At 38.2% G+C, this 14,017-nt stretch overlaps 2 protein-coding genes across 3 annotated transcripts in view; one reads left to right on the forward strand and one right to left on the reverse strand.

Moving 5' to 3' along the window:
* Positions 1–14,017, reverse strand: part of LOC105196627 — a 70,375-nt gene that overhangs the window by 54,471 nt on the left and 1,887 nt on the right. The window contains exons 1-2 of one of the 2 annotated variants that reach the window (XM_011162653.3): positions 11,841–12,877; positions 6,787–6,824 (exon numbers count right to left, since the gene is read on the reverse strand). In XM_011162653.3, the coding sequence (XP_011160955.1) occupies positions 6,787–6,822 (36 nt within the window). In that variant the 5' untranslated portion in view covers positions 6,823–6,824; positions 11,841–12,877. Of the gene's footprint in view, positions 1–6,786; positions 6,825–11,840; positions 12,878–14,017 lie in introns of those variants that run through there. The other variant, XM_011162654.3, reaches the window with a different exon arrangement.
* Positions 1–14,017, forward strand: part of LOC105196643 (gamma-glutamyl hydrolase) — a 59,949-nt gene that overhangs the window by 41,225 nt on the left and 4,707 nt on the right. The window lies entirely within an intron of this gene.

Consider the following 14,017-nt stretch of genomic DNA (forward strand, 5'->3'; position numbering starts at 1 on the left):
TTACTCCCGGTGACGGAGCAAGTTGCCACAATTGGCAGTGTGATATCATCGGCGTTTGCGGTGAAGTCAATGATGAAATAGGCGCAATGCTGGCTCGAGAAAAGAAAAAAAAAAGGGTGGCCGACTTCTCGAGAGCTATGAAACGAAGAACGCTTTGAGACGAATGCGCGCGGCCGTTCATTAAAGTAATACGCGTAATTACGATCGGTGCCGGTGTATATCCGCGGCAATGATAATTTATCCCGATTCGAATTTAATTTGACTCCCATCCGTCAACTTTCTGAACAATTTCACGGTGTCATTATCCATTTTGAGAATAATGCTATAACGCACCCAGTAAATGTCATAAAATGAACGGAGCGTTGCGTCTTGTCAATTGCAACGATTAGAGAATAAATGCGATTCCGTGAACTGCAAACGCGAGAATTTATCGCTCTAGTATTTCCCGTTTAACGCGTTCAACAAATTGATTGGTGGGATCCCCCTATAATTTACAAAACTGCCAATTTCAAACGCGTATTAAACGCATTTTTGCAGCGCGTCGTCTATGTGATGGACGTATCCCATATCTAAGTATTAATTTAACCGTTGGATCGATGATCAATCGCTATCCGATTAAAGTGCGCGATATGAAAGTCTCTCGAAAATGTCATGCCCGAGTTGATCGCCTCTCGCTGTTCTCACTTTCCAGAACGTATGAACCACGTTGTTCTCACTTTTCGTGGAGTGTCACAAATCATTCTGGACGACTATCGTCACGTTAGAAAAATTCGCGTAAAAGAGGAAACGTTTTCTCAGAAGACTGAAATATTGCCGTGAAATATATTAAAATTAATAACACATTTACTTTCATATATTGTAAAAAATTAATTCCAATTACATTTTCTTAATTAAACATTTATTTACATTTAAAGATATTTAAATTACAGCAATATATTACACATGTCCTTTTTCAGTGTCAAAAAGCCCAACAAGAAACACCCATTACTTGTCAAGAAATAAAAAGTCGATAAAAATTTATTGTAATCAAGCGAATGCGTCATTTATAGTAGCTTGCGACAACCGCAACGGAAAGCAAAAAATCGTTTTGCATGCACAAGGTCGTCATTGCTTTTAATAAAATCATACGAACGACGGCGGCATTTTAATGCAGAGAGAGAGAGAGAGAAATAAAGTAATAAAATGATGATTAATTTTTTAGTAAAACATGGAAATCCTCTTCGTTTCTTTTTTCCCCTTCACAAGCTTGTAAATGAGACGACACGTAGTCATTGTGGCGCGGAAAGACGTGCGCGAGTCTGGTCCGATAATGGAAAAGACGTGCAACGCATTAACTGTCATTAACATGTATCCGCAAGTAAAATCATCTATAATTATGCTATCCAGCAAAACGTATAACATCACGATAATTTATTTTTAGATTAACAGCGACGGGTACTGTAATTGCCTCTCATCAATCTGATTCGAGACTCATTCCCGTGGCGCGTCGTGAATCGCAGGTAATTTCGCGTAATGCGTAATGCTTGGTCGTAACGTAAGTGTAACGCGGAAAACACGGCTGTGGCTTCGAAGAGACGAGACCACGAGACGAGACGAGACGATTTAATCGGGTAAGCGATGTGAATCGCCGCTTACGCGCTCGCAATAAATTGTTTTCATCGACCGATTGCAGATCGCGCGTTCCTTGTACGTTGATCTTTACCCAGGTCGGTAAGCGTAAATGACACAAGGACGATCGCGTCGCGCGAATGTAATTTCTCCTCGACACACTTGTCTTTTCGTCGCTTAACCAATTTAGGTATCGAGGCGCGAGCGGTGTCGAACGTATCTGAAAGTGACAGCTGACCCGCGCGAGAGAGCGATTACAAGGAGCTCCCGCGAAACGCGCCGCCTTTCTTTTTTCCCACGCGGGATGATCTCGCGCGTAACCGGGAGAGAAAGATAAAAGTTATCTCTCACGTGCGCTCAGTGGCGCTAAACAATCACCTCGGCGCGGCGGCGGCGGCGGCGGCGTTCGCCGCTTCAACGCGAGCGGAAAGTTTCACGACACAGGAGTCTCCGCGGCGAACGCTGACGTCAGCATGGCCGGCGCTTGTTCGTCCGTGCGATGAAAGTGGTCTAACGAGTCACTGGCCATTCAAGTATATGCACACTCGGCACACTCTGTACGACATGGTCCCATGGCACTTCTCTCTCATTCTACCTCTCTCGTGGACTGTATTTGCTAAAGTGCCAAAGTGAAGGCGATAGCGAGACAAACTATGCCTGGCGGCTGGTCGACTTTTATCGGAATACACCGCGTTCCATTAATTTGACGCGAGCGTCCATGACGAGGTGGAATATCGTGAGATCGGTGCTGTCCACGTACGTGATACAAACGCAGAACGCAGAGTCGAAGGTGCCTCGATAAAATGCAACGGTGTGCGGAGCTATCCGCCAGCAGCGAGACCGGACCATATAAGGTTCGCGACGTTCCGCATCCGATGGAATCCATCGAGGACTGACCTTCCACGTCGCTCTGTTAAGGCAACGCGCATCTTCCCTTACGATTAACCAAAACGAAAAACTGGACACGACTCGTTCGCGGAATCCTCAGCGTTAATAATGACGTCAACGTTGATAACGTTCATTGGCATAAGAATTTTCTCTAGTAATATACGACGTAGCTTAAATCAACACTGACGTCATCGGATGTAATCATCCAATTGACATAAAAAGTTTCGCTAGCACTACAAAATACATTAGGTACAAAAACTCGGCTCTGATGTTTGCCATTGGAGGTAATCACATGCCTATAATTAGCATATAAATTTAATAATAATACGACACATAGGAGCTAAAATTAGCACTGATGTCACGTCATCGACACAGCGTGATCCTTGGACGTCAAGTAGTTCAATAGGTAATTGGAGCGACGGACTATAGCCGATCCAACGCGGATCTAACGTGGGCAGGGATCTCCTTGAGATCGCCGCCCGTTACTCGCTCCTTCGCTATTGCAGCGGACGCAGACTCCGAGGCTCTCGCTAGTTAGTCATTCTCGTACGCAATCCCAGTCGCGGCGCGTGCTCCCGTGACGTCGCGATCTGACGCCGCGTCGCGAGTAAAGTCACGATTATGTCACGACGATGTATTTAATAAGTATCTAACATGGACACGGAGCTGAAGGACTTCTAGGAGGACTGTCGCTACGCGTGGGTGAAACGATTGCGCTCAACAATCGATTAATCGCGATCGATGACTTCCGAACTTTAAGCGAACGCCCACGCGAGTCCTCCGAATACGATCGTACCGATGTACGGACGTATCACGACGCGATTTCACCGATCTCTAATCGGAACGGATGACTCCGCCAGCGAATCCTAATTTGGGCCTGCGCGGACGAATAAATTTATATCTCTTACTCAACGCGCTAAATTGTCAGATGACGTTTGTACGGCACCTTTCGCAAAGAGAAATAAAGTGTGTTTGTCAGACGAGAGTTTTTGACTTTCTCCTCTCTTTGTCACCGCATAACGTTTCTATTGGTCTTTCTGATCGACTTGCCGTTTCGAATGTTTGCTGAGAACGTTATATCTGCGTTCTCGATACTCCCAAGCGAGAATATAATCCACGAATTGTTCGATGAATCCTTTCTACAAGAAATTGTCACTAATGACGAGAAATAGCTCTCTCGACTTTTTCTTAATTTTTAGAAATATCTCGTAGTAACCTTTTACTTTCAAGGGAAACCTTCGAAATTATGATGTAATTATGTTGAAGTTGTCACGTTGTGTTTGCAGAACTTAACCGTCGAGTTCTTCTGTTGTAATAAAGGAATAGGCGAACGTGTAATGTTGTGAGGTGTCACGTTTCCGGTTAGTCCGGCGGTTTTCTATCGACTACAGAGTGAAACGTTTATGGAAACGCGTTAGCGAGGTCCGCGTCAGGTTCGCCAAGATCTCGCGTCGATATTTAAAAGAACACGAAGTAAAAGTGGGCGTGGCGAGTCTGAACGGATTGTCTTTTCTTCTTACGTAGAGCGTTCCGATAAAACTTGATACGAGGACTCGCCGCGTCATTCTTCTTCGTGATTCACCGACGAAATAAAAAGGGAGTTCGTACACAATTTCACGAAACGCTTTCTCATACAGGAATATTTGTATAGTCATCAAAGCGAATTACACGCCATTGGATATACATACGTTTTTATGGTATTTTCTAACTGGAATAGATAATCGAAAAAAAAATGCAACTGCCGCACTGAGAAAAAAAGTTGTCGACCGAATTTTTCAACTCGGTTATATTTCTTCAATTTCAGTGTTTACGTATTTAAATGAAATACAGTACCGCGGCCAAAATTATAATCACCTTTCAATTTTTGGAGCATAACTTTTATCGAAGTGTATCGAATGCACTCAAAATTGTATAATAAACACTTGATGAAAGGTACACCTTGTACGTAAAGTGTAATGAGATTTGACAACATATACTATAATCTTCAAACTTTTTATTAATTTTTTCATAGTTGCACTGTTTTGTGCTTTTTTTTGTTTTTCGTGTCGCAATCATTGTTTTTACCATCATACCTAGTTTTAGCAGTTAGATTTAATAATCTACATTATTTACACTTGTTATGACTCAAAATTAATTATGATTAAAATTTTACATATTTTGGAAATTTCAAATAAAAATAATCTTTCACGAATTGTTGTTTTTATTATTTGATAAAAAGTTATTATTTACGTAAGTTATACTCATCAAAATATATTGTGATTTACTAGAGATTGGTGCCCTTTAAAACACGTTATATTAAAAAAAAAAAAAAAATCAAAAGGTGATATAATTTTGGCCGGTACTGTATATATAAATACTTCAAATTTTGAATTTCAAGTATTTTATGTATTTAAGTTGAATACATAAAATACTTGAACTGGAGAAATTTTTCATCAAGTTGAAAAATTATTTTATCAGGTTAACGATTTTTTTTCTCAGTGCATTAAATCAGAGATAGTTTAATTGCGAACTCTGAGATCTTATTTTGTACCTTGTGTAAAGTAACGCATGCTAACAATGAAGAATTCCGCGATGATAAGCGGTAGCACGTGATTGTTTTCTATGGCGCATATTAACGACGCACGTTTCGAAGATCCTGTCGTAAAGCTACACGGCGTAAACGCCAAGTTTAGAGTAATTGTCAATTATTATATGCGTTACGTAATGCCGAGATTACCGCCTCTTGAATGGGTTAACGACATTAAATCCGCCAGCCTCTCATCCGGAAAGCTATCCCACGACTATTGTCAGTACAGTGACATAACGTTCTCCGAAACCGCCGAAACACCGTCATACTTAAATACCCTGCATTATCCTACATTACTTTTGTTTATCTATCCGTCTTTCAATGTCATCATGAAAATACCTGTACTTCAAAAATATATAATATATAATTACGTTATTTTAAATAGCTTTCATTGTAAGTGATCAATTTTATCCTGACACTTCTCTTACGCATTCACCAAATGAAATTTTTCGCTAATTAATAAGAAACATTTACAATTCATTTTTTTTCTCTACTTTAATCGTTTTCGACACTTTCATACTCGATGGCACTTGTAATTAATCAAAAAACTTTCGAGAGCGATATCAGTATCTAATACGATAGGAAAGAGACTCAGATTGTCAGTAGGACATACTTCTCCGTCGACGATTCGAAAAACTAAGCAACGCGCGTACTTTCGGTGCACGATTAGAGAGAAAATCTCGTATGCATAATTCGTCGCTATACACCTGAAAATCGCTCGAAAGTCGTCCAGCTGCTTTCTCGAGCTGTTTGTTTGTCAAATTTCCACTGACAAACGCGTCAACCGGAGCATTGAGAATTCTCATCCGTTTGATGCGGTTCAGCAATCACCGACAGACACCTCTCTCCCAGATGTGTCGTGCGCCAACAAAGGATTACATAATGCACATATCTACTATAAAGCAACGCGCGTGTACATACGACGCGGCACGCACGGGGAGAAAGTGTGTATATATTACAGACGCCATTAATCCACGCCTATCCGAAACGATAGCGAGTGCGAGAGAGCCGCGTATTCTCGATTATACATTATCCTCCCTGTCCTTCGACTTCAGGATGTCAAGTCAAGCGTTGGAATAATTCATCTCAATCCGTTTCTTTAAACAGAGCTATTAATGATAGAATCGCGCGATGAACGTACTGTCTGGAACGTGCATTTTTTACTGTGCTACTGTCATTAAGCGATTATGCCGGCTGCGTCTTGCGCGAATTGCATAACGCAAATAAATAATTTAGAACAATTACGTTTAAATATAGAATTGCACTTGCACTTGCACTTAAAATAAATTGTATATTTGTTATGTGGATGTATTTTAGAAAAATGCGAAAAAGAAAAAAAGATAGAAATAAGAACGTTTTTATAAATTAAATAAAGAATATAGAATAAAACAAATTAAAAATATTAAATATTTAAATTAACATTGCACAATAAAATAAAAGTAAGCGACCTTTCATTCAGACTATATTCAACCAAATATAGATGTACTATAATATTTTATAAATTAAAAATTTTTTATTAATAATTTTATAATAATAACTATTATATGAATATATATATATGTATATTTCAATTTGTATTTTGCAAAATTCTAGTTTGTAAAATAGAAATCAGTAAAGAAAGCAAAAGAATCAAAAGTCACTTGGACGATTAAGATATCTATGCCTCTTTCGTTCAAGGTGAACTTTCGTGCGTAGCAAAATGAAATTTTTTTGTGTTTACTCACCACCAGAAATGTCAGCGTGAACCCCCTCCAGTCCATGGCTAAAATAAAAGAGAAAGTCTTATTAATAACTGGGTCGAACTCGCGCGAGTACGATCGATCGCGCAAACATTGTCTGCATCATGTGAGAGGCGGTAAATTCGAAAATGCTTTACTTCTTATCACATTTGCACGCTTGTTCGAAAAAAAATTCTCATCGATATTATTCACAGCAGTTCTATTGTATTGGGCAATAAATTTATTAAGATAATTTGGCCTCTTCTTAAAAATATTGCAAAAATATTCGATTTATTTATTTAAAAAATATTAATTTATAAAAGTATTATTAAGCAATGTTAGAGCAGATGTTTGTATACAATAATCAAATATTTATAAGTATTTTATTATATATAATTATAAAGTATATGACAGATTCCATAAAATAAATCAGTTTTCAAATGATAAACTCCTTCATTATTTATGTTGTATTATTAAAAAAAATAATTAAATTTATAGGACATTTGTCTATTCAAAATACGCTTTAATAACTACAAGTACCAACGTTCTTCACTCACTAAAATGACCAAGTAAAAAAATTACTATAAAAATGAAGAATATTATTGAAAACAAAATATTTTATCGATGTAAGACGTATTTATTGAAAGGTTAAAAAACTTCAGAAACATATTACACAAGAAATATACTAATATAAAAAAAATAGAAACGTGATCTATAAAATAACCGTTCGATACTTTTAATGTTGAAACATAATGATTGAAACAATTTCGTTCCGCAAACCGGATTATTTTTTCTTTATTACTGCATTGCTCTCTCTCTCTCTCTCTCTCTGTCGACCTTGAGCTCGTTTTCAATTAAACTTCATATCCTCTATCCTCATATTAGTTCTATATCTAATCTACGAGAAAGGGGCCCCATTCCTCCATTCTATCCTATAATTCAGTTTGGGATAGGACGATAGCCTTGCATTCCTCCCTCACCCCATTCTACGAATCGCAGTCCGGAGCGACCTACGCGGTAGTGCAAAAGAAAAAAAAAAGGGGGGAAAAATGATCGCGGCGCTCCTCCGCATCGTGACGTCACCCCAGGCGAGGGTTAAGGCCAATCTCGGCATTGAGACAGCCAGTGAACGTTTTCAGGCGGGTTAGTATAGCGGAGGCCCGTTCGGGTGCAGGCGCTGCTCGCAGCCCGTCGAGAAAGCGACATGCTTGTTCGCGAAGGCGGTGGCGGCGGCCAGGCGATGCACGATGCAACGTTCACTTTTTAGTACACCACGGATAGGCAGCGGCGGCAACGGCGGAGCATGGTCGACCTCGACCACCACCGGACCACCATGGTCGGCTTATGGCCGTGCAGCCGCCATTTTCGCGCGCACGCCAAGCCCTTTTCGACGTGCTGGCGCCGGATGTGTATCGCGGCATGCCCCATGATTTACGAGACCGCTGAGATCGACATCTCGCGAGGATACGGCCGTGGTCCCGCAGCTTCCACCTTTCTTACGGTATAGGACGGAGGGGAGAGACACCGGTCGGATTTGTGATCGCGACCAGGGACGTGTCCCTCGTAGTATGGTGTGCTATTCCTTGCCGTCGGAGAGCGAAGACAATTTCTTTTAGAAAACGCAACTTGTTTCGTTGGAATGAAATAATTAATAATATATTGCGACAACGGATTATTATTACTCAGAGGAACCCACTATTAATCTCAAAATTATTAAAAAATTATTTATATCATTTTCACTAGCGTAGTTCGCATTTAAAAAAAAAAAACCTTGTGTACATCTTAGTATGCATCAATAGTCGTATACCAACAAGATCAAATGATTTGAACAACGAATTTGAATAGATATTTCGGCAGCGGAAACGACTGTCGCGCAGATGATTTAAAGTATACGGGAGAGAAAAATTCAATAATCAAAAAATTCAAGGTCAGTGCAACGACTATAACGAGTAGTACTTACATAAAAACAATTCCACAATTGTAAATTATTATTTCACTCTCTAAAGCCCGGCTTTTCATTATCTAGTTGATTCATTTCATTATCTAACCTATGATTAAACTTAACTTGAAGTTTTAGTCAACAAGCTTCACCTACGGCATCATCGTGAATGAAGCCCATTGGATAAAACATCAGGTAAAATTTAATTATCAGATAATGAAAAACCAAGCCTAAGAAAATTACAAAAAAAAAATAGTAATTTATGTATTGTATTTTTCATTCTAAAATCTGAGTTATTTCTGACATGGATCTCTATACGTTCTCATACACAGAAAATAATTATTATTAAATCAACAAGTTATTGTTTCATATATAAGCAAGAATGTAAAATCTTCTTGAAAGAATTTATAATCTTAAACAGACATAATTTTGCTTACATAAAAAAAATTCTTTTCTTCGTGTAAGCAAATTATGTCTAAGATTATAAATTCTACCAGGAAAATTTTATATTCTTGCTTATATATGAAATGTTAATTGTTATAATGAATTGTTAATTTAATACTATTTTTTTCTGTGTAATTATCCAATATTCACATTATTCGTAAACGTGTTGTAACTCAATGCAATGCACTAGATATTACCTAAGAATAATAATTAATAATAATAATATAAATAATAATTAATAATAAACGATAATTTATAATAATTTAAATAAATATAAATATGTACTACGTAGAATAAAAAATTAATAAAAGTAAAGTGATAAAATGATGAATAATTGCATGAACAGTTCATATGCCGATATCTGTATAGTGAAATGTAACGCCGGGCGTTAAAATCATCGGAGACTTCAATGCCTGCATGCCGAAGCGCGCAGAGAGAAAAAATTTCCGAAAACTTCAATTTACGTGTTACGATTTTATAACGATAGTCTGCATTTCTTTCTTCTTGCCCCATTTCAGGAATCGCATTTATCCTTAATTACATAGCATTTATCCTTAATTACATAGGGAAAATCATGAATTTTAAAAGCCAGGGACTATGGATCGTACATATTCATTCGGAATATAAGTCAATCATTTGCAATCGCTTTGATGCGCATCATATAACTACTCTAAGATTACTTTCCATATTCATGAGAACTTTGAAATATTTATCCGACACACGGTTTCGCAGCACCGGCGATCTGAGCCTTGATACTAGCATATTTGGTTGAGGCTCGCCAACGCGATGAGCTCGACGGACAGGCGAAGCCTTGGGCTCGTTTTCGTGTTGCATAACATTTAACGTATTAATGTGGTCGTTAAATTGACATTACATCCGGCAATTAATTAATTCTTACGCATCCTTCAGACATTCGTTTATCTAGGGATGCTATTAATAATTTCAAAATTACTTTCATCATGTCAGAAAATGTGCTGTTGCTAAATTATCAAAGTTTTTACTGATCCAACTCAGATTATAATTATTTTAAACAAAATTTTCTTGTGTTTCATTTTATGTAAAATTAAAGAAATATATACGAAGTTATGAGATAACACTTATGAACAAAAAAACAATGTAGGAAGATAACACCCAAAATGCTGTGCATTTAAATTAAACTTTTGAGGTAGTAATGGTAATATGTACACTGAGAAAAACAAAATATTAATTTGAGTAAATTTTTCAATTTGACTGTGTCTTTTCAGTTCAAATATTTATAAGTTAAATATATATATGAACACTGTTATAATATCATAGAATTCAATATATTTTTAAGTTACACATTAAATTTAATCTACTTTTTATAATATTAAATTTATATTAAATGTACATGAAATGTTTTTAATGTGTGCCTCCTAAAACTTTGCTGCCGTTACATTACATTAAATTCTGCTGCCAATTTTTAACAGTGTAGTTAAATGTATAAATGCATAAACTGAAATTTAAATATTTTATGTATTTGAGGCAAATATATAAATACTTGAACTAAAAAAAATTGAATTAAATTGAATTAAATTGAAAAATTTAGTCAAGTTAATAACTTTTCTCTTAGTATACATTATAATATGCATCAAATTTGAAATTAAATTAGTAAACTGATATAAATATATAATTAATTAATCTTTATCATTTCTGAACTTTATAATAATAGATATGCTACTTAATAATAATAGATGTTACTTTATATTTTGTCTGTTAATCGCTCTAATTAAAGTAGCTATTGCAGAAACTGCCCTTGAACATCCGCCAACGTAACCGTTGCAGAATTTCTTCATGCGAATGGCGCCATCTTTTTGTGCGATTAAGTCAATTTAAGTTGGTCCGATATTCGTTTAAATTTAATATAAAATATGTAATCAAGATATTTTCTCAAACTAACGTCCAGAATCTAAGATTAACAAGAGTAACAAGAGTGACTTGTAAGAATATTCACTAAATCGATGAATTAAGGTCCTTACACAATGCGAGAGAATAGCGATAGAGAATAAACACAAATATTGATTTTACAGCTCCTGATTGGTTCGCAGACATTTTCCGCAGTTTTTGATTGGTTGAACATTTCTATCGTTATTCTCATTGTTATTCTCTCGCATTGTGCAAGGACCTTTAGAATGTGACGGTTCATCATTTTCATTTTTTTAGTTTTTTTTCGTTTTTAATTAAAATTTTTCATGATTATAAAACATTTATTACGTCATAAATCGAACAAGCGTGCAAATTAATCGCATTGATATCTGCATTACAAAATGCATAATTTGCTAAATTAATGCAGGATTAACAGGATCACTGTTTCAGTCGATAAACAATTTTCAGTAAATAATTATACAAGAAAAATATTAAAATAATAAGATTTCAAACTAATAAACTGCAAATTGATATTTTTTTTAAATCAAATTGTCATATAGATTTGATAAAAATTTCATATTTTACTTGAAAATGTATTTATATTAAATTATTTTAATTTGTTTACCGTCTGGTTCAATTTCTTATTTGTTTATTGACTGGTGCACGAGATCCTGCGTTTCCTCGACTCAAGAAATTTCTCAATTAAAAAGATAACCTACAAATGAAACAATATCTAAATTACTCCAACGCCAAAAATGTAATTCTGTAGACAACAGCAATAAATGATTCTCACCTGCTGCACCTTTTCCGAATCTCCCGAGAATAATTCCAGATTACTTGCGTCGCTGACACTCAACAGCGAAATTCCTTTCCTTCCGTCTCGCGTTCGCCAACTTTACAGACGACCGAGTATCGAAAAAAAAAAAAAAAAAAAAAAAATTGTCGAATCACCGAAGGAAGCTCCGCGGTAAACGCGCTCAATCGACCCGGTCGATCATTCGTGATGATGACGTCTCAGCTGCGATGGATCGTCGGCGATTTTGTCAGGTGTCGAAAACGCGTCCTCGCCGGCCACAGGGTCCACCTTCCGTGCGTCGACATCCCAAAAGGAATGCAACTCTCGCTTCCGCTTCTTCTACGCGCGCTCCCTTGACAATTTCACGGTACCGCGCGTTCTCTCACACGTAAGCCCGGGCGAGCCTCTCGATCTTCGGCCGTTGTTCTGAAATCGTGCATACACTTGACGTGAGGCGAACGCGAAGCGCGACGTGCCAATTATCTAAACGCCTTCTCTCAGCGATCAGCTGAATCGTTCGCACGCCGACGACGCCGCGCGCGCACGCAGCGCCCTTTCAACGCCGCGACTTTTTCGAACGGCGCCTCGTTCGCGCGCGATAGGTGTCACCTGGGTCGTCCAAAAATTCTAGAGTCCTCCCGATCGGAAAAAGATGTCGAAAGCCACATGCAATTTCTCCTTTTCACTTTTTCTCCTATTTCATCATCGGAGATTGGAATGCTATTTAATAAATAAAACGTGTTGCGTTACTGGCGGTTATATCGCGATACCGATGTACCGTGGAAGCCTATTAATTCGATCGAGTCGTTGCGGTCCGCGTCGCGAGTGCGTGTCTTTCGCCCGTCCCTCATTCCTCGTTCGTCGAACTCGCTTTTTCCTGTCCTCTTATTTACGACACTGCACCGAACCTGTCAGGCCCACGGCTCGGTCCATGGGTCCAGGAACGGAGAACGGACTGCGAATGAACGCGCCGCGGAAAACGACTCCGTAACAATCGACGCGGGATTCGAGACTGAGCACCGACTCGAGCCCGAACGGAACAGCCGTTCGCGTCGTAGTACTTCGTGCTTCCTCGTGGGGCGCGCGCATATGTGTGTGTGAAAGAGAGAGAGAGAGAGCATGAGAGGGGAAAAAGGAACGGCCAAGTCGGATGAAAAGGATGGAAATAAACGATCGAACAGTGTGTGAGAGCGAAAGAAAGAGAGAGAGAGAGAGAGAGGGATGCAACTGCACTCTTGAGAAGAGAGATAACGCGATCGAGAACTAGTGGAAGGGATAGGCAGTGGAACAGGGGAGTTCTGCATGAGAGCCACTTTTCAAAAAGAGGAAACGAGAGAGATTAAAAGAGAAGGAGAGAGAGAGAACTGTGTACTCTGCATGGAGGGTGTTTGTAGAATAGAAAGAGGTAGCAAAAAAAAGCATACGAGAGAAAGATAGAGAAACAGCTGCCTCTCAGCCGGTATGTAAACGATCGAGATAGATTATCGATAAGACAGAGATGGAGTATCATATAAATGTTGGAAAAGAGAGAAAGAAGAATGCAGAATAGCGTGTATGTACGTGAGAGAAAAAGGAAAGAGAATTGTGAGAGAATGAGTGGGATGTAGAAGAAAGAGAGGATCTCGCGCATCTCTCTGTTTCTCGTTCGATTAGCGGACGTCACGCAGCTACGGTCGCGCGAAAAGATGCTGCGAGCTTCGAGATGGGAGGATAAATGAAAGCGATGTAGGCAGAGGAGGAAGGCGGAATGAGCTTACGTCACCGTTTGAATTGGTCATACCATGTCGTCACAGCGGACCCTCCACGTAGTGTAGAAGGATGATATTTCCTCCGGTTACAAAATTGTTTGCTTCACAGTTAAAGAATTTCCAACAATTCCTTATTCTCAATTTTTTGAAATTGCGAACAAGTTCCAATCTTCATTTGTTGCCGATAGTCAAACTAAAGCGACTTCACGAAATGTCACTCTGTTCTTCTCATTTTCATCTCACTTTTGTTTTCAACTAAAATTTAATTAAATGGTCTTTAGAAAATAAACTAGTCTGATCTTTAATAAGAGATCAAGAAGAATCTCTCGACATTTGGTGAATATCTTACACTGGAATTAAATAAAATTTACACCCAAGCATTTCAAATATTCTAATCTAGTTTTTTCTTCCTCTTCCCTCTCAATA

The sequence above is a fragment of the Solenopsis invicta genome, chromosome 6, assembly GCF_016802725.1.
Source record: "Solenopsis invicta isolate M01_SB chromosome 6, UNIL_Sinv_3.0, whole genome shotgun sequence".
Lineage (NCBI taxonomy): Eukaryota > Metazoa > Arthropoda > Insecta > Hymenoptera > Formicidae > Solenopsis > Solenopsis invicta.